General features: G+C 47.8%; 7 protein-coding genes across 7 annotated transcripts; 4 read left to right on the top strand and 3 right to left on the bottom strand.

The window, feature by feature from the left end:
* Positions 1–983: 983 nt before the first annotated feature.
* On the bottom strand, positions 984–2317 carry N7484_006565 (S8 family peptidase; the record flags this gene model as incomplete). The annotated part of the gene is made up of 3 exons (XM_057116983.1): positions 984–1225; positions 1299–1944; positions 2012–2317. The coding sequence occupies 3 exons, from the start codon at positions 2315–2317 to the stop codon at positions 984–986; spliced, it is 1194 nt and encodes a 397-aa protein (XP_056972866.1).
* Positions 2318–4382: 2065 nt separating this feature from the next.
* On the bottom strand, positions 4383–4869 carry N7484_006564 (uncharacterized protein; the record flags this gene model as incomplete). Its single annotated transcript, XM_057116982.1, has 4 exons — positions 4383–4418; positions 4474–4534; positions 4622–4714; positions 4766–4869. 4 exons carry the CDS (start codon positions 4867–4869, stop codon positions 4383–4385), a joined length of 294 nt encoding a protein of 97 aa, XP_056972865.1.
* A 3910-nt stretch (positions 4870–8779) lies between these two features.
* N7484_006563 (metalloendopeptidase WSS1) lies at positions 8780–10126 on the top strand (the record flags this gene model as incomplete). The annotated part of the gene is made up of 2 exons (XM_057116981.1): positions 8780–9063; positions 9124–10126. The coding sequence occupies 2 exons, from the start codon at positions 8780–8782 to the stop codon at positions 10124–10126; spliced, it is 1287 nt and encodes a 428-aa protein (XP_056972864.1).
* Positions 10127–11059: 933 nt separating this feature from the next.
* N7484_006562 (snoRNA-binding rRNA-processing protein DIP2) lies at positions 11060–14048 on the bottom strand (the record flags this gene model as incomplete). Its single annotated transcript, XM_057116980.1, has 3 exons — positions 11060–13655; positions 13720–13974; positions 14032–14048. The coding sequence occupies 3 exons, from the start codon at positions 14046–14048 to the stop codon at positions 11060–11062; spliced, it is 2868 nt and encodes a 955-aa protein (XP_056972863.1).
* Positions 14049–14195: 147 nt separating this feature from the next.
* On the top strand, positions 14196–15573 carry N7484_006561 (actin-related protein 2/3 complex subunit 2). Its single transcript, XM_057116979.1, has 6 exons — positions 14196–14286; positions 14353–14908; positions 14966–15107; positions 15165–15265; positions 15318–15366; positions 15424–15573. The coding sequence occupies exons 1-6, from the start codon at positions 14225–14227 to the stop codon at positions 15501–15503; spliced, it is 990 nt and encodes a 329-aa protein (XP_056972862.1). The 5' UTR covers positions 14196–14224; the 3' UTR covers positions 15504–15573.
* A 269-nt stretch (positions 15574–15842) lies between these two features.
* N7484_006560 (uncharacterized protein) lies at positions 15843–17512 on the top strand (the record flags this gene model as incomplete). The annotated part of the gene is made up of 3 exons (XM_057116978.1): positions 15843–16109; positions 16180–16431; positions 16481–17512. 3 exons carry the CDS (start codon positions 15843–15845, stop codon positions 17510–17512), a joined length of 1551 nt encoding a protein of 516 aa, XP_056972861.1.
* Positions 17513–18645: 1133 nt separating this feature from the next.
* Positions 18646–19981, top strand: N7484_006559 (uncharacterized protein; the record flags this gene model as incomplete). Its single annotated transcript, XM_057116977.1, has 3 exons — positions 18646–19121; positions 19216–19871; positions 19926–19981. 3 exons carry the CDS (start codon positions 18646–18648, stop codon positions 19979–19981), a joined length of 1188 nt encoding a protein of 395 aa, XP_056972860.1.
* Positions 19982–20496: the final 515 nt, after the last annotated feature.

Raw genomic sequence — 20496 nt, 5'->3', positions numbered from 1 at the left:
CCCCAGTTAGTCGTGGCTGCGCGCAGACGTTCCGCCAAAAATAGGGGTAACTTTTAGCTGCTCCCTACGAAGTTTTGGTGCTTCCACATTGCGGGTTCCTCATTCGTTATATACTGTCGAGACATCGTGCGGTAACATACCGCTAGGACAGGGGTTATACTGAGTGACCCATTTTCCTTTGTATAGTAATTTGGTATCCTTGGCATTACAGCTGTCGTAACACCGTGTATCCTAGCCATCTATGGGGTATTTCAACCTGCCCCCTGGCATTCGTTCTTTCTTCAATCAATCAACCTTTTCATCCAATATTGGTTCCGCTTGACCCTACCCTCTATCCCATTTGCCTATAGAGATTACTAGTCCATACAGTCTCAGACACCATCACCGGACCCAGTCCTTGGTGTAACGCCCGAAGCCCGAGCCCTTGGTAAGACTGAAGGTTGCGTAAGACCCGAGCGGCATGTATTAGCCATTGATGGCGTGCGGCAGTTGGACCATTGCAAGATTACATGTAAATGTGCTTACGAACATGGGTAACCTATCCACTGCCCAATTGGACCGATCAGCCATATACTCGCCCGCAAGGCGGAACCTCAACTATCACGTTGGATGACAAGGGAGTCTTTCCTTTGATAACAAAAATTGTGCAACTATAGGATTATACCCAGGTGCATACTTTCTGTAAGTTATGTCAAGTTGATTTCGAATATGACTATAAATTTACTATTTACTAGTATATCGTTGAGCCATGAAGATTCTCGTTCTCCTAGAAAGTCATCTAGTTATCACGATATTTCATAGATTTATAAAATATCTCCGCAAAGTTCAATAAGAGTAAGATAAGCTGAATCATTCAACAGACCGTGACGTTTAACATGCATAAATATAGCCTCCATTGGCTTTGCAAAAGCTCGTCTAAGAATATAGACATAGCCATCAACGGGGCCATAGTTAAATCATCCGCCACGCTATGAGGTTACTCATTAAACATTGATACCATTGTATAGGAGCTTGCTCGTAGTGCCAGAAGGAGCCCTGGAGATAGACGAGGTAGCAAGCTCGACAAGGCGTGCACAAGCTTTACCAGCTGTCACGCCCTCGAGAGCAATCAGATATGCAGCAACACCAGCAACGTGTGGAGCGGCCATGGAGGTTCCAGACAGGGTCTTTGAGCCACCACCAGGGAATGCAGCTGTGATGCCCTGCCCGGGAGCATAGAGGTCCACTGTAGTAGTACCGTCAGTACGCTGCTTTTGACTAGAAAACTTCTTCAAACTAAGGGGAGATGGAGCTCTTACCAACAGATCCGAAGTTAGTGAATGAAGCACTGCCGTCTGAGCTGGTAGAGGCCGCGATAGTGCATACTTCCGAAGCAGAAGCAGGGGAGCTGTTGCTCGCATTCTCGGCTTCATTTCCGGCAGCAACAGAGAGGAAGATACCGGACTTAACCACATTGGCAGCGGCGTCATTCATAGCCTTGGAAAATTCACCACCAAGAGACATATTCATAACAGACTTTCCAGTGACCCCGCGAGACTTCGCATCTTTAACAGCCCAATCCATACCAGAGATGACACCCGAATTAGTGCCAGAACCATCGGCACCAAGGACCTTGACAGCAACGAGAGAGGCCTTCTTTGCAACACCGTACTTGCTACCGGCTGCAGTAGATGCAGTGTGGGTGCCATGGCCATTGCCATCGGTATTATCATTATCAACAGTGTTAGTACCCCACCTAGCGCGGCCCCCGAAGTCGGAATGTGAGATATCAATCCCGGTGTCGACGCCGTAGATCACGACGCCCTCACCAGCAGTGGAATCATACACATAGTCGGTAGCACCAGACTTCTTGCTAGATATGCGAGCGAGACCCCATGAAGGAGCATTAGATTGAACCACGTTCGCGGTTGCGTTCACAATCATGTCTGGTTCAATGTACTTCACCTATATTTCCACGAGTTAGATTGCAACAAGCTTCCGAGGAGTCAATATTGGTAATGAAGGAACATACCGCCGGGTCATTGGCAATATCCTTGACGGTATCCTCGTCAAAGCTAGCGCTGTATCCTTTCAGGCCATTGATTTCGAAATACTTGCCTGGTCCAGTCTCGCCATTCTTACGGCGAGAAAGACGAGCATGAACATTTGCAGCCCAGTCACGATGCGTTTTAAACTCGGCGGTACTAACGTCATCGTTCATGATAACAATGTAGGAGCTAGGAATGACTGCGTCGGTATTACTGGCGGTAAGAAGAGTACCGGCATCGACGACTGCTAGAGTCGCAAGGGACGTGACGAGGACCTTGAGGAAACCCATGATTGTAGTTTGAAATGATATAGATCTGAATAATATAATATTAAACTCCAGGAAGATGTTGAATAGAATCCTCAACTTCAGGACAAAGAGTCCTTTTTTAAATATACAGAGAGTTTGGTGAGATACTCACCACCGCCGGTATTCCGGTCTCCACTCCATCTCTATTATCATAACCTGAGGATGAGAATGATGAGATATCCTCAGCCCCGACGGAGGATCAGTAGATTAAACGGAGTAACTCATCGCTTTAGCCAACGATCTTTCTTTGATTAAGTGACCAAGGAAATGCCAAGGTGCCAAGCAATTACGATTGTAACACTCCCATCGCCAACGCAAGATGTGCAGAAACCTTATTGCGATTGTCTATAGCAAGCCTAGTCCCAGATGGCTATCATAGGAGGTAACCACATGGGATTGCTGGCAAGAGGGCTCATCTACGTGCTGAAGATTCTAGCGGAGAAGGTGTGATTGTGAATCTTGGCGACTGATTTTTAGATCGATTGCGACTCTTTGCCCGTCGGTGGTCCGAATAGATGGTGAAGGGTCTTGGCTAGGGAGCTACTGCGAGAAGTCGTATTTCACACAGGAGCCCAAGCAATTCAGGGCATGAGGAGCATAAGTGTGGTGAAGGATGCCAAAGTTTATCAGTAGCTTTGTCTTGCGCTATCTCGATATTTAATAGTATATGTAACTTTATTGATGTAGGTTATTGCGTTAGAGATATACCCCGAATTTAGTAGAACCATGGTCCAAGTAGCAAAAGGAATGTCTAATTAGAATCACTCAACATATCTACTGTACTGCAGCTAAGCCAGATTAGTAAAAGCCCGAATATGGCTTCGTGATCTGACCCGACTTAAAATCATCAAAGCTCCTGCATGACTTCGCTTCGGTTTTTTGCTTATATGAGTAAGGATCGGCAGCCCCTGCACGGTAAGGCAGCTCGACTCACCACATATACAAGGCGAGAACCATTTCATTGGTTTATATAAATCCCCAGCCTCACTTGACACATGATGACTTGGTTATTGGCAAAACATGCTATTTTCGTAGTGCCACTTTCCCACACTTTTTTTTCTTCATCCTCCGCGCTTCTTACTCACTCCTCAGCATACCACTGCCCCGGTTACCAATAGCCCTGAAACAGTTGACTTATGTCAGTATCTCGGAGTCCCGATGATTACAAGATGGGGTGGATATGCGCACTGCCGCTTGAAAATGACTGTTAATATTTATCTATCTTTGTTATTATCATAGATACTCTGAACTTGATAGATAATAATAGCTTTATAAAACTATCATTAATATTATCCTCTGCTATACTATAATTTATAATGATAATCTCTCCTTTACGTATAAGATTATAAAGTTACGGCCGTTTCTGGCGCCAAAACAGGCCATTTTCGGCGTCGATTCACAGGTCCTCAGATTCTATATGTAAAATGCGTAAGTACAGAAAACTGTTCATTTCAAATCCAGAGCAGATTGTTCATGTCGTCGAATATAGTGCCTGTTTGTTACTATAGTGCCCTCAACCAGTCTCTGTCATCCTATAAACATAGACGTCCAAATTGCCATCGAATACTGCTGTTAGATAAGATAGGGCTTTGAATTATCCACAATTTACCATGCAATAAAATTGTGTAATTCCACCCCTCGGCATTTTCCTACCTAAAATCATGTCTTCCGGCTTCCCGGTCACATTTTTGACCAGAGCATAAGCTAGGCATGCTTTTGTTGTGATTTTATCTCTGTGTATTCTGTCAATTGAGGGGTGTTGCCCATGCAGCCTAGGCAGCTTCTATTGTAACAACCGTCTTGTTTGATGATATGAACCAAAGTGAATTCTGGAACGCGTCTGGTGTTGAATTAAGAGTGTCAAAGTGAATGAGATCAGTTGGCCCATTCACCCAACAACGTAGTGACAACTTGGAGCCACTTTGTCGGTTCACTTTCAGCATTGCACAATATTGAGAAGAATCACGGCCAGTGAATGAGCCACCACTTTCGTAGAGACACAAAAAGCAAAGCTTTTAAATCCTGTGCCTCTTTAGTAACTCTCCTATTAAGTCCCGTGACCATACAGGTCAAATCTGATCCACTATGAGAAGGTGGGCTGCAACATCAAAAGCTCTGGCAAAATGGACTATACTGACCCTGTAGATTTTCGAACGGTCTTTTGCAGCAATCGCGCTTCCAGTGGCTGTCGCAAAGCCCCTGAAAAATCTCGTAGCGCACGTCAAAGTAGTGGTCACAGTGGGCCTTCCATCTGGTTGAAGCCGTCCTCTCGTAGAAAGCACGTACCACCAGATAAACACTTTGATCAGAACAGTGTTGGGGGCTGGAGATTTGTCCAGCTCATAGCCTTGTGGAGCCATCCCGCTTACAGCAAGAAACCTTTTAAGTCAACAAACACGGAAGCTGAAATAGCATTCCGCGGCCACTCACTCGATCCAGAGGTCGACCTCTCGGCAGAGTTCCTGGCTGGACTCAGTGGATTTGCGTTGCGACCCGTGTTTTTCACCCGCTGAATCGAGAGGCTTGAGAAACATTTCGCTATCTTAAGATTGGAAGGGAGTGCAGAATGAGGACTTAGCGAAAGAAAAAGGAAAAGCCGAATTGTTGTGATGGTGGTTTCTCCGGTTCTGATAAACCAAAACCTATGGAAATTCAACCAGTACTTATAGCTCATCTTTGGAACTGGTATCCAATGTGCCCGATGTAATAGTCCTAACAACAGCCAGTCTTGTAGAGAAGGTGGCATGTAGCGTTCCCAGGATCACCAGGTTCGATGCATATACACATGCCCTAGAACGCATGTAATTCGTGCTAGGAGGAATACGCAGGGTGCAGGCAATTTCTCATCTTCCACTGGACGCTTATTGGCGGCTGTGATTGCACACAGGAACAGCTAATACACACTCCCAGGAGCCCTATGGCTCTTAGAAACGGACCACGGGTACCCCAAGGAGCTCATGAAATAGGCCAAAATATACATAACTGGGGTCCTCATTTGCTTCTAGGGACCGAACTTTAGATAGCTCTAATAAGAAACATGAACATCTTTGCACGTTGCATGGGGCTCCTGTGGGCAAGAGCTGCTCAAAAGTTTTCGGGGGGCTCTTGTACAGTACTGAGATGCATCCCTCTAGGACCATTTTCAACCTCAGGAGTATACGCCGGACGAGGTAGTTCGTATTCTGCTATGGAACACATGTATTCAATGTCGTCTTTGCCAACATTTCTGGGCCCTCAAAATAGATTATTGTGGACGTACTTCGCATTGTATTCACTTGCTAATGATGCATTGCTGCTACTTGACGAACCACATACTCTACATTTGTAACAGCAAGTCATTATCGATGTGTAAATATGCTTAGTTTAGCATTCGATGTCTACTGTAACTACTGTCAAGTTCGATGAATAGCCCTTAACTCCTGAGGTGCTGTATATTGAGACAAAGAATCAAGCATTTAGTTCTTGTCCCTCTTCAGTTATCCCTCATATGACCTCAGTGGCTTTTTAGATCCAATCTGATCCACTAAGGAAAGGTAAGCCCCCACTGGCACCATCAACTTTCGCAACTTGCTATACTAACCCTGTATATCTCTGAACGGTCATCTGTAGCAACCTTGTTCCCAGTAGCTGTCTTAAAGCCACTGAAAAACCACTCCGCGCATACCAGAGTAGCCTTCACCGTCGGTCTCCTATCTGGTTGAAGACTTCTTTGTAAGGACGCGTGTGGTATATGTACCATAGGATGAACTTTTCATGGTAATATTGGGAATAGAAGATCCCTTCTCCAGCTTATACCTAGCTGGAACACTCCTGCTGTTAATAAGAAACATGAGGAGATATTAAATAGAGAATCGAGAAAGCATATCGTGGCTACTTACCTAATCTAAAGCTCAACGTACCTCTGGTGAATCGCTTTGATACTGCTAGCACGCGGATTTTGTCTCTTACTTGCTGAAACCAAGGTCTGAGAAGCAATTCCCATATCTTAAGACTAGAATTAGACGCGGGATTAATTTGAATACTTAAAGTAAAAAGAGTAAAAGAAAGAGACGCTTCGTTATAATCGCGAATTTCGGTAGAAACTTTGATAATTCACTATCCGTGGGGATTTGACCAGTTCTTATAGCATATCTTTGAAACCTGGAACTGGCTTACAGTAGGTAGTAGTATCGAGGTAAAAGGAGGTGTATACCGTTGTTTACTTGTTCACTAAGTTTAACGCGCATATAATCCTATGACGCATGCAAACCATCCTAGGAGTAATATGCACGATGTGTAGCCGATTTGCAACACGGCTTCGCTGAATGCTTCATGGTGGCTATTATTATTCCTTGGAATAAACCAGAGGTGTTTCCAGGAGCTCATGAATAGGCCGAAATAGGGTCGTAATTCTCTCCCAGGGACCGACTCTTAATAACATCACTAGAAAAGGCCATAAACAGCTGCTGTTGGGCAACTATAAGTAAAAACCTGCTCTTAAAGTATCAATTAATATTCAGGATAGGCTGGCACTGACCGATATGCTTTTGTTGGATCTTGGATAAGAAGCTTTCCTCTAGCTCCTCTGATTCTATCATAGTAACCGTAAAGTTCTGGAGAGAAATATTTTTTACTAAGATAATGCAGCTACTGATATGACTAAGTGAAAACAACGGCGACAACTATTCGGTTTACGTGTGCCCACTCAATCAAAATTATCAAGAATATGAAAAACTCCGAGGCAATAAGTAGATCACGCCTGAGGTTTATGTCGTATCATATAAGCAAAAACATAACAATTACGTTACATTACTTCCACTAAATACCTACTGAGCATAGCACTGTCTCATCTGAGGGCATATAACTTCCCACCCTTGCTCCAGTGAAAAGGTATAATTGAAGAGCAAACAGTATGTCAACTTTGACCAGCCCAGGAATGAACTTCTTGTGATCAATTTGCCATATCGAGGAGACGAATTTTCCAAGGTCGTCCTTCGTGAAGTTGTATTTCTGCTTTGTCTTATTCACGACAACTTTATCTACCGTCAAGGTATTCCTGATCCACTATTTCCCATTCAAGGTAAGATTGATTCCGTCCATTGATTACCTCAGAAAAAAGCAGGGATGGACCCACTTGGTAGACTTCTGTTCGATCCTCTGGAATGACTTCCGTTTTGGTGAATTCAGCGAAGCCACCGAAGAACTGCTCAGCCCACCTGAGCAGACCTCACAGTGGGTTCTTTGCCATCGCTAAGTCGACCTGATGTAGATTTTGCAAGCCAACGAATGAATTGTTTCAACATGTCATGGCTCGGAGCCTCACACCCTTCAAAGGGTTTGTAGTGCTGGAATCCATTTTCGGGATCTGCCGTGAAGCTAGGAAAGAGTCAGCAACTATCTGGCCGGCAATTTCTCAACATACTCAAGCCAAAGCCAAATTCTCTCGATGCAACCTCTTTGTCTTGGGACGGTTTTTGCTTTTGTTTCAAATTGAATCTTCTTCCCCGTGGGCTCCGGGGACGAAGCCATTCTTTTCTCTCTGGAGTCGACGCCTCTCTTTCGCCTTTTCATCGCGCTCGGAGAAAAAGAGCTGTTGGCCCATTTCCGAGACGCTGCCCAATCCAAGCTCGGAGGCACTACTGGGGAAAAGCGATCTGAATTCGAAAGAAGTCATGAGATATCCAGTGCTGGGGACATTGTCACATGATCCCCTTTTATACCTGATATTTTGAGCTCGAGCCGTCTCAAGAAATCGTAGACTTTGACATAATCGCCCCGTAATGCATTACTATTTCCATTTTATTCCCTGCACGATAAATATGACGCAAATTACTGATGGGGTAGAATAGTCAGAAAATGAGGGCAGCCCAAACATGACCGAAAGACTAGCCATCACGGAATAAATAGCACTGTGGGGTCCGTCTATTTTGAGTATAGTCGATTTTTGTGCTGGCCAAATCAGAGGGTGCACACTGGAGGTTTAGTAAGGAATCACCTAGTATGCACTGAGCAGCATGCCTGAGCACCCACTGAGCAATCACTGAGCCTGCGCCCGTGCTGACGTCTACTCAGTGATCCTGAGCCTGAGCGCCCTCATAAAAGCGGTGGCAGCCCAGATAGGAAAGGTCCCACCCGGCAGATTTTATCCTGTCTATATATCTGCATATACTCGGACGGACACCTATTGGTCGCAGATCCACCGCCCTAATTACGTGTACGGACAACTCCCACGAAGCCTTGTTCATAAGGCCACAAACGTGATTATCAACCAGCAACTGGCTCCCAACCGCTTTCTTGCTTTTGACAACTCCTCGTGTTCTTTTCTTTGTCATTGTTTGAAATACTGATGGAGCTATATAAAATCGGATAATGACACCACGAGAGAGGCCACAGCCTCTTGATGCATTTGCTCACTTCTTTGAATCCCTTCTTTGCATAAACCAGGTCGCATAAAATACAACCAAGATGCGCGAACTAGACCCTCTCATATCTGAATACAGACATGAGAAAAAGCGTCCACGTGAAGCAGAGGCACTTTTCATCCTGCGGAAAGTGGCCTCCATGGTCAAACCGATCATGCGCCAGCGCGCCTGGAGAGTGGGTGCCCTTTGCGAGTTCTATCCAAGCCAAAGCAACCTTCTGGGTCTGAATGTCAACCATGGCCAAAAAATTTGCCTGAGACTACGGTATGGTTCGGATCAAAAGCAGTTTCTTCCTATTGAACAGATTACGGACACGATGCTACACGAGTAAGTCATCTCACCTTCGTAAGACCTACTCCCTCAAGCTTGAGCTGATAAATCCATTAGACTGAGCCACATTGTCCATGGACCGCACAATCGGGACTTTCATGCACTGTGGAATCAGCTCCGTGACGAGCATGAGGAACTTGTGATTAAGGGGTACACAGGAGAAGGCTTCCTTTCCCAAGGCAAGCGCCTGGGCGGAGCCAGAATACCCCTGGATGAAGCTCGCCGACAGGCCCGTGCTACTGCGGAAAAGCGACGTATCCTCGCCAAAAACTCAGGGAAGAGGCTCGGTGGTGCTCCTGTGCTTCGCGGCACAGACATGCGCAAAGTTAGAGCGGATGCCGCCCAGCGTCGCCTCGAGGTGATGAATGGATGTGCGTCTGGAACAGACCGAGAAACCGAACTTGTGGAGGAGGAATCCAGAAATGGATTCAGAACAAAAGCAGAAGAAGATGATGCGAACGAAGAAGCTATTCTTCAAGCCTTCATTGAATTGATCCAAGAAGAGGAACGTGAGAAGTATGGGTCTTCGTATGTGCCTCCGAGCCAGGAGAACCCGGCAGGACCGCGAACAGAATCATCTCTGCCCAAGTCATCTGCCAGGGATACGGCAAAATCATTGCTGTCGAAGAAAACACCAGCTGTTTCGTCCAGCTCGACAACTGCCAACAATAGTTCCTATGACGCTCCGTGGACATGCCCGATGTGCACATTGGAAAACCCATCCAATTTTCTATGTTGTGATGTCTGTGCTTCAGAAAGACCGACTCCTACAAATACCAACGTAGCCAAGGGCTCGAGTAGACAAACGCCTGCGCAGAGTGTTCGCGCAGAACCAGAAAATCAGAAGAAGCGCGCTCTGCCAGATGATACGGGAGCAAAACTCGACCCTGCTCATGGTACATTCGCATTCAAAAACCGTACTCGCGCATTGGATACTCTTTCATCTCTAGACCGGGATGCCAACAAACGACCACTAGGGTGGGTTTGCTCATGCGGCACTTTTATGGAGACTCAATGGTGGACATGTTCCCTATGTGGGTCAATGAAGCCATCTTCATGATTTGTGGGAATAGCCTAGCTAAAGATGGAAAAGAAAAGACAATAATGAGTTTGTGAATAGTAAACTATTGGTTTTCATAACATTGCTTTCATGCTCCACTTGAAATTCCCGTCAACTGGTGGATCTGTATGCTCAGCGTTGTAAGTCCACGTGACAGTGACTAAGCAAAGCTCCACCGGTCAAACCCAACGATTTTATTTTCGCGAGCTCCAACCTTCTCTTCTTCCCTCCACACCTCACCCAATATCCATGCCAGCATGGACAGGGACCAAAAATGAGTGGATACCTTGTCAATGCTGGCCAAACACTCAATGGTATGTCTTACAACCACGTCCCAACGATGAGCAGCAAGGAAACAAAGAAAAATGCAAAGCTTGAAACATTTCTTAAATGATGAGACTCTGCATTGAACCGAAATTATTAGGAAGAGCCGGAAGAGGTATGGCAATTAGTATACCCAAAAGAGGATACGGTTGTCGTCGATGCTTATAATGGTTCTGCTGAAAGAAATGTTTCAAGCTTCGCTTTTTCTTGCTGGCTTGATGGGATGTTGAGTTTTTGTGGGATACATGGCTAACTGTATATCTCCTTAGGATCTTAGATTGTCTATCGTCTTGCGGTCTTTGATTGATACTTGTTGGCTAGAAGTGGCGAGGAACTCGCGAACGGGTTTGCGTCTGGCAATTGGTCTTGTGGTCTACCCTGTTTATTTAGTTCTATAATTATAATGAATGTCTTTTGAAATAAACCGATGGTGAACCTCGACGTATATACGATGCAAATGATCATTTAAAGTAGATCTAATATAGTACATCCCTCGATCTTGGCTCTGAACTCCCAAGGATATCCAACTTTTATAGAACAAACATTAACAAAACCAAAACAAATCAAGGTCAACGCCTATTGAACATGCTCGTCCAGAACTGGCCCAAATCAAGCCATGCTAACAAATTGCCGCTTCTTGCCTGTTCCCTTTTGTGTCTCAGGCTGCTTCCAGGTCTCCTCGTCAATGTAATCTTTGGTACTCAGTTCACGGATCTGGTTACCGATAAACTGCAACGCAGACAAGTTGAAGCCCATCTCGTCCTTCTGACGGGTAAGAACGCGACGCAGGGCAGAACGGATGCTGTCCAGCATAGGACGCATCATCTTGCTTGCCACGACCTGGCGGTGGTGTGTCTTGAGCATGAAGAAGAGAACACGGCAGGTAAGGGGCACGTTCCACTCGCGCTCGGCCCAGATGTTGAGGAAGGTGAAGAGGGCAGGAAGCTTGTTGAAGGGCAAGACCAGGAGGGCATCCTGCAGAGCTGCAGCGGGGACCTTGGACACGGTCTTCAGGACGTGTTCCTCTGCTGAGATGTTGCCGAAGGCGAGATAGATCGGGTTACGGTTGGGGGGTGAGCTGTTCGGGTTGGTCTCGCGCCATTCGCGGACAAGTTCAAGATCCTCCATGCCCAGGTCTAATGCTTCCATGATCTTTTCACCAGCCATGAGGGTACCAGTGGTTTGCTTGCCGGCATCAACGGCCTCGGCCTTCTCGCCGTCCTCGCCGTCCTCGTCTTGCTCGAGGGAGGCAGTAAGAGTGTTGTCGTAGGCCTCTTCCATTTCCCTTTCACGCTCTTCCTCCAGGAACAGAGGCTCATCAGTCTCCTTCCAGATGCGAATACTCTTATCGTGACTGGCAGTGACAATGGTATCACCGGTACGGCTGATGGCCAACGCCCAGATCTCTCCGTGGTGACCGGTCAGTCGCTGAATTTGCTCAAACTTGTCACCATCCCAGTACTTAATAACCTTATCCTTGCTTGCACTGAAGAAGTTGTGACCATTCTGTTCCTTGTTGGTGGGAACGAATGCAACTGCCATGACACTGTCCTCGTGAGCATGCAAGGACTTGTGACAATCACCAAAGTCCAGACCCCATAGACGGACAGTCTTATCGGCTGAGCAAGTGACAATCAACTTGCTGTCGTAAGAAATGTCCATGGACAGCACAGGAAGCTTGTGGCCGTACAAGTTCAGGAAGAGTTTCAAAGTGTCAACGAAAAAGACTTTCACAGTGTTGTCCAACATGGAAACAGCCAGAAGTCGGGCATCCGGAGAGAATCTCAGGCTGAGAATGTCTTCGTTGACCTTCAAAGTTCTGGTGTGGACAAGCTTGAGGCGGGGAGTAGTGCGCTTGGTACCGGGGATATCCTCCTGCACAACCTTGAACTCCCAGAACTTCGCTTGCTTATCAGCACTTCCACTGACCACGGACTTGCCATCAGGGTGCACATGGATTGACCAGACAGGACCATCGTGTGCCTTGATGGTGTCCAGCAATGTCGAGGAAGCAATATCAAAGACCTCCAACTCTCCATTCTTATTTCCAACCACCACGATCTTGTCACCAGGGAGGAATGCGGAGCAGAGCGCATAGCCACACTCAAGGGTACGCAGACAGGTTCCCGTGCGTACGTTCCAGATCTTGAGGCTGCCGTTGGAAGCAGAAGCCAACATACGGTCCTCGGAACTCAGGGCAATGGAGCGAATGTCGGTACGGTGACCGGGGATGTCGACAGCCAAGCTGCGGGTATAGTCAGATTCTTCCTCGTCCTTGTTCTTTTTGTTTGCGGTGACAATGTTATAGGCTTCCAGCTGGTTATTCGTTGTTGCTGCAAGGATATTGAGGCTGTTGGATTTATTGGTCATCCAGTCGAATGAACGTATCTTTCCACCCGTGCGAACGATGACATGGGGGACAAAGACTTCCGTGATAGGAGCGGACGAAACATCTTCAGGCTTGTCCTCTTCAGCTTCGGCCTTCTCTTCACCCTCACGCTGGGCTTCCTTCTCCTTTCTCCGCTTGCGCTTACGGGCCATGCTCTTCTGCACTTCTGTTGCCGAACGAATGCGCCAAATCTCGACTGACTTGTCCGAGCCGTGCAAACCGACATAGTCCAAACGAGGATGGAATCGAATGCCGATCGTGCGGTCTTTACCATTCCGGTAAAAGGTTCCTCGGTCCGTCATAATTCTGCGACCCTCTGCGCTGACCTTCTCTTTCGAGATCTCAATCATTGCATTTTCATCGATTGACCAAACCTTCAGCTCTCCGTCATTTCCTGCGGTAATACAGCCACCCTGGTCTGGTGAAAGACCCAAGCTCCAGCACTCGCCGTTTGTCTGCGCAACATGTGTTTCAATACAGTGCTGAGATCCCAGATCCCAGATTTTGACCAGTGCATCTTTGCCAGTCGTCAACAAGAAGCCGGGGTGTTCGCTGAGTCCGGAGGCATTAAGCAGCTCTGTAGAAGGGTAAAGGAAGTGGAGGGAGGTAATCTGATCGGTGTGTCCGCGTAGTCTGAAAAGGCCTGTTTCGCTAATCAAGTCCCAGACGATGATGTCGGTATCTTTGGAGCCACTGGCGAGGCGCACACCAGCGTTGTCGAAGGCCATCTGGGTCACAGCGGATTTGTGACCATTGAAAGAAATAATGACAGTGCGGGTACGCGAATCCCAGATGCGAATGCTACCATCCTCGTAGCTATAGAACAGAAGAAGAGGCGTTAGCGACCAACATGCATTCATACCAGGAGGAAGAGCCTTACCCAACGGCGAAGATATCTTCGTCGGTCTTGCTCTGGGTGACAACGGTCACAGACGCCTTGCACGCCGAATCGCGCCACCGACCTAAAAGCTCTCCCTTCTTCACATCCCAGCAAAGGATCTCCTCACTGGCACCAACTATCGCTCGGCCGGAACCTGTCTGGCGGGCTGCGCCTGGGACCTGCTCGTCCTTGGCCCAGATCGCATTGGACGACGCCGAGGCGACGAGCCCGAACGTGCTCGAATGCTCGAATTTGCTGAAATTTTCAAGTTAGAAGATGAGGAACACATTCACAATCATGATTGGCACCTACAAGTAAGATTTCACCATCGTGGGGTGGATGGGAAAATTTTTGGAGAATCGTAGACTCTTGCTATCGATAGCACAAAAATTAATACGGGCGGCGAGAGCGACCTGTCCGGCTCCCCCACCGCCCGGTAATGACGATCGCGGGTTGCCATCCTCTCAACCTGCCATCTTGTTGACACACATTATCTTTGCCCGTCATGCTGCTCTTGGATTATCAGAATGTTTTGATTCAATCGCTCCTCACGGAGCGGTTCTCTGGGTACAATCCACCCGTCTCCCTCCCCGCCTAATCCCATCCCGGCTCCGTTGTATACACTCCGGTCAGGCCCCAGCTAACCCGGTTGCCCGCAGTGCCCCCCCCAGCTTCCATTGACCAAGTGGCCTCTGACTTTGACGGAGTGACCTTCCACGTTTCTACGCCCGAGTCCAAAACCAAGATCCTGCTCTCTATCAACGTGAAATGCTTCAAGGAGCTCGTCCAGTATGGCGCCCAGGAGGTGCTTGAGCGGGAATACGGCCCCTACATTGTGTCCCCCGAACCCGGTTATGATTTCTCTGTACAAGTTGATCTTGAAAACTTGCCTGCTGAGCAGGAAGCCCGCGATGAATTGATCATGAAGCTCGCCCTGCTGAAGCGCAATGCCATGGCAGCTCCATTCGAGAGAGCATTCGACGAGTTCAACAAGCTTGCGGAGGAGGCTTCACGGTACACCTCGGAGTCAGCACCTCAGGGTGTGAAGGAGGGTGGTGAGGTTATGGCTATTCATTACCGTGAGGAGGAGGCTATCTACATCAAGGCTAGCTATGATCGGGTGACTGTCATCTTCAGCACCGTGTTCCGGGAGGAGACAGATCGCATCTTTGGCAAGGTCTTCTTGCAGGTTCGTTTGATCTCAAACAAAGGAGGATATGTTTTGTCTGATGTTAATGGTTCTTAGGAATTCGTGGATGCTAGACGTCGTGTTGTGACCCTGCAGAATGCCCCTCAAGTACTGTTCCGCAACGATGCCCCATTGGAGTTGCAGGGCGTTCCTGGTCTGCTCACTGCAGGCGAGGGAGAAATCAGCTACGTTACTTTTGGTATGAACCCTTCATCTTGATAGTGGAACATGTTCCAAATTACTGACATACATTTAGTTCTGTTCCCCCGACACTTGACCCCCCAGCGCCGCTACGACAACATCTCCCACATCCAGACCTTCCGTGACTACTTCCACTACCACATTAAGGCCTCGAAGGTAAGCATGCACTTATAATATCTCTTTGGATTGATCGACTGACCCATGACAGGCGTACATTCACACCCGTATGCGCAAGCGCACAGCGGACTTCCTGCAAGGTATGTTCATTCATCTTACGAGCATAATTATGATAAGCCTCACTCACTGGAAAATAGTTCTCAACCGAGCCAGACCGGAGAATGAAGAGCGTGAGCGCAAGACGGCCAGCGGTCGGACATTCCGTGTGCAAAGTTAAATTGTGGCTTCATGTTGATATCCACCTGGAGGCGAGCGTTTTACGAACCAGCAAAGCTTTTTTATTTATACTTATCTCATTCCCAGTAAAGCCCCGAGCTTAATCCAGTCCTGTACCAGCTACTTAGCTACTTTGGTGAATTTGCATGATTCAACCGCGGAACCGGTACCCCCATCTAGGCAAGTATAGCTTAGTCGTCGCTGCCATGTTTCCAAAATCTGTCGATTGTAGAATAACAGATCAAAGGTTTGATCTGAGTTCCCGAGCACAAAATGTACCAACCCGGTTATATAACTTGATTTTTGCCGAAAGGCTACTTTTCTTATACTCAGTTTCACAATGAACCACCTTCGAAAGACGAAGAGTCACATCTGGAGCTTCTCCTTCCTCAAACCTCGTCACAAAAGTGATTCCGACCATCCCAAGACCCCCCAAGCCTCCAGGAGTGACCACAAGTCTGTAAGCCCAGACGTCTGGGTCGACGCAATCGAAGACCAGAGAGACGGATTCTACAGATATTCGGAACTCCACGAGGAAAGCCTGGAAGGGCCTTTAGCTGAAATGAAGCAGAACGACATGCTTGACGAGAACTCAGAGTACTTTCTAGTAAGTCTCATCACCCCCATCTACTACAAGAAACGATGAGTATGACTGACAGTTCTATGTGCCTGGGCAGGATTCATCGTTTAAACCACACTCACGCCCTTACAGGGTTAGCAATGGCGAGTGGGTGACAGCTGTGACTTCGAGCTCGCCATCCCCATCCCCCACGTATGGGGCCTCCCGGGTGACATCCCAGGTATTGTCCCTGGATGACTTGACCAATATTGAAATAGCAACGCACTTTGCGGTGGTCCTCAAGATTTTCTCTCAGATTTATGCAATTGCAAAGCTTGCACAGATTGCATTCATGGGTTATGGCATCGAGGTACGCGAATTGGACTCCTCAATGACATACAGACTGATGACTGTTCTAGCTTGATAATTCGGAGACGGGCCTCAAGTACTGGATTGATCGAGCCGAGGCAAATATCGGAACCGTCTCCCTCTGTGAACTTATCACCATCGTGGAACACCTCTTTTATGTGGTCTATGCCCGAATCAAACTCGAGATGGCAGGGATCGAGCTGTGTGCCCTGTATAAAATGGAAAGTCGTCCGGCTATGACAAAAGATCGTCCGTTCTACATGCCCGAACCGAACCATCTGTATCGCATCTTCCTTCTGTTTAAGGATATCCTTGACTCCCCGAGAATCTGCGAAGAGCGCGATAACAACCTCATCTCTCGGTTTATGGAAAATTACGTGCGAATGCTCATATGCAAGGATGCTCGGCTAGGACCGTTTGTTATAGATGACATCTTGGGATACCGCCGATACGCCTATAGCATTGTCAACAACAGGCATTCCACCTACTGCAAGAAATGGGACAGTCTCATCTCCATCTTCCCCGATTTTCCGCCCGAGACAATGACTGTGCTTTCTGAGAGATACTTCACCATGACCCCTAAGCAGGTGCCCGACTGCGATATTCCCGTGAATGAACTTCCATTTACCAACCTGGAACTGATAGATCCGGTCCTGCGGGAGAGGGAGATCATCCTCGACCATCGAATTGGCACGCTGGCCAAACTAGAAGGGAAGTGTATCGGAGACTGTCGACGTGAAAACGACAAAATTCGTCTGTTGCACGAGGTAAAGCATTCCAAATGTATCTGCAAATCAGCATGTTTCTGTGCTCGTAAATGTACTTACGACGTGGAGCGCCGTTGCCCCTGTGCCGAAAGACAGCTGCGCATGCAGCTCGCTATTCACCGCAAGCGTACTGGTGGTTTCGAATTCGTGACCCGAGTCAACACGGTTATCCTGGCCGGCTTCCAAGGACTGGCTGCCCTGAAGGAGGACTCCCGGGAGGATGCCATCGCTGGAGGGATTGTCGAGATCTTTGAGGTACTTCTGATGGAGATCCACAAGGAGAGGCTCATATCTGATGTGGCTAGCTGGGTGTGAATGAGACATCATTGTATGGCGGCATTTATCTCGGACTCATGTCGGGTTGACAGTGGGAGAGAGTGATATCAAATTCCATAATTTATGAGTGCATTTGCTATGGTCAGTTCTAGGGAATCCATTAGTCCATCAAAGAATGCTTTCACAGGATCCAACGTTAGGCCCTTGAAAAGTACTAAGGATCTATTCGCTGTATCTATCAAATCGATAGGTTCTCGAGGGGAGTGATAAATGGAACATGCTTAGTAGCGTGTCGACTGGCATGATGCCTTCCTTGGAACTAGGTGAGATCAACAATCTTAACAGAGACACGGTCCTCCTCCCGTGTCGAGTCGGTGAAGTCGGTGTACTCCGTACTCCTGCGCCCATTGAAAGTCCGTGGGCCTGTGCCCACTGATGATCGACACTAAAGCCTCATCAACAAGCACGATATGTCCTAGTTCGGGACCTTGCGTTCTGGAGAAAATGAGGTTGTTGTTCCCGTGTCGATACGGGCCAATGGAGGCTCCGCTTGATCTGCACGGGCGGTATACCTCACGATAACCGCAGATAATGCAAGCATGAGTAAAGATAAGCGCAGATCTTCAACACGAAAGTATCCCGGGAAGATGTAGTGTTTTCCGACGGTAAAAACCGGGATTTCAGTGGAGTAAGGAAGAGGATTGAATATGAGCTCCGAGCACGTACTCCGTGAGGTGCAGTAAAGAACCTACATAGTAGGATCTATACTGCCATGTTCAGTGGGTTTGACGATCATTGGGTCTAGAAGGCATTTCTATTGAAAATGGAGCAGATAGTCCAAATCATCAGTACTAAATACCCCAGAATCCATGCAACGAAAACAAAAATAGAGCAATAGTAGGGGGCCGTGGCCTTCATATGACACGCCCTACCACGTAGAGCAGAGCACAGTTTCCCGGTCGGCGCAACAGTCCACTCAACGTTCGAGATTGCAATGCGACTTCCCTCACCGGTGAGTATCGGTCTTCAGAACAAAAATCTCTGCAATTCTCGTTCACTCAGATCATTTGTTTTTGTCATCTTTTTCTTTTTCCAATCCACCTCATGACTTCATCTTGAAATTTAATCCCACCCTCCCACTGGCCTCAACTGTGTGAAGACCGAGTCAAGGCATGGTGACCACGGCAAGGGTTCCACCTTTACTCTCATCAATATCATGGCCACGGTGGACCGCGTCTACTAGGACCATCTCGGGCCAGCCCAGCCCCGCGGGCCGACTCAAGCTAGAGACGCGGGTGCAGACGCGGCGATACACCGCGGCAGTGTGGCCCTCATATGGCACGACCACCCCCGTCCCAAATCACCACCAAACGCTCGCCCATACCCCTTTCAGATTCGAGACCGGCTACGCCTTATGTGCGAAACGCCCTTCCCGCCCGTTCCCCCCACCATTCTTGTCTCCGCCGTCCTCTTCCTTTTCCGATCCCCTGACTACCCACTCATTGAACCAGGATAAGAGATTATCCGTGAAGGGCGAGCTGATCCGTGGCTTGAATAACGGGGACGATGCGGTTATCGTTGCCGAGAACTTTGTTGGTGTGGATGACGGCGTAGGCGCTTGGGCGACCAGGCCTTGTGGTCATGCTGCGTGAGTTCTTCTCTACCGTCTTGGTGGTCTTATCTCTGCCCTTCTTTTTTTTCTTCTGTGTACATGAAAGCTAATAACCATCCTGGTCAAATAGTCTTTGGTCCAGGCTTCTCCTGCATTTCTGGGCCCTTGAAATTGAACGCAATCTCCCTACGACGGCAACCCCCGACCCAGTTGAATACCTACAGTCAGCCTTCGAGGAAACCGTCCGCGCTACAAGTACCCCAAATGAATGGCTAGGAACGACCACATCCGCAACCGCACTCCTTCATTGGACTACCGGAAACAATGGCAAACAATCGCCTCTCCTCTACGTAACGAACCTAGGCGATTGCAAGGTCATCGTTATCCGACCTAGCGAAGAGAAAATCCTCTTCAGTACTACAGAGCAATGGCACTGGTTCGACTGTCCCATGCAACTGGGTACCAACAGCATTGATACACCCCGCAAGGATGCGGTGATGACCAAGGTCGCTATACAGGAAGACGACATCGTGCTGGCCGTGTCGGACGGCGTCATGGATAACTTATGGGAACACGAGGTTATGACAATCATTCTGGACAGTATGAAGAAATGGGACCAAGGGTGTCCAGATACGACCGAGCTGGCCTCGTCGAATTTGTCAAATGACCGCCTGGTCTATGTAGCAAGGGAACTGATGAATGCTGCTTTGGCAGTTGCTCAGGATCCCTTTGCGGAGAGCCCCTACATGGAGAAAGCGATTGATGAAGGGCTTGCTATCGAAGGAGGTATGTTTGTCTATAACTTATTCTCTCCAAGAATACAATGCTGACCTTTGTTAGGTAAAATGGACGACATCTCCGTCGTGGTTGCTTCTTGTCAGAAACGAGCTGGGTGATGAGTACCAAACCCATCCAGCACAAGACAGCACCCACAATGCGGTACCACTTGCATTGAAATTACAAGATGCACTGCCCATCATGAATTGGACGATCCATTGTGGTGTCATTATCCATTCATAGAGGAACTCGGGTCTTCCTCCACCGTTGCCCTCGACTTTACCTACGTTCTCACGCTCCCTGACAACGGCTCACCCCGGGGGAGAATCCCGTTTTTGGGAACGTCAGGTTTCTTATGTGTCCACGAATTTCTCATTCTTGGGCCTGAAGTCTTTTCTCCCAGGCCCATATCTATTACCGGGCTTCAACGCCCATTTTCAGTTGAAATTAGAGCTAAGCAGATTCGAAGGGTCACCTACATCGCTTTGCATGCGCACCAGCGTACTGGAGTATTTGGGATTTCGGGTTATTCTAGCCTTTTTCTAGACATTCAAGTACATGAGTAATAATAATCAATTAACAAACTACACAGGAAATTTTAATCACCATAGATCAGTCTCCCAGTCACACTAAT

This window comes from Penicillium longicatenatum (genome assembly GCF_028827895.1).
Source record: "Penicillium longicatenatum strain IBT 33135 chromosome Unknown contig_3_segment0_segment0, whole genome shotgun sequence".
Lineage (NCBI taxonomy): Eukaryota > Fungi > Ascomycota > Eurotiomycetes > Eurotiales > Aspergillaceae > Penicillium > Penicillium longicatenatum.
Note: the sequence above shows the minus strand (reverse complement) of the source record. Positions and strands in the feature narration are given on the sequence as shown.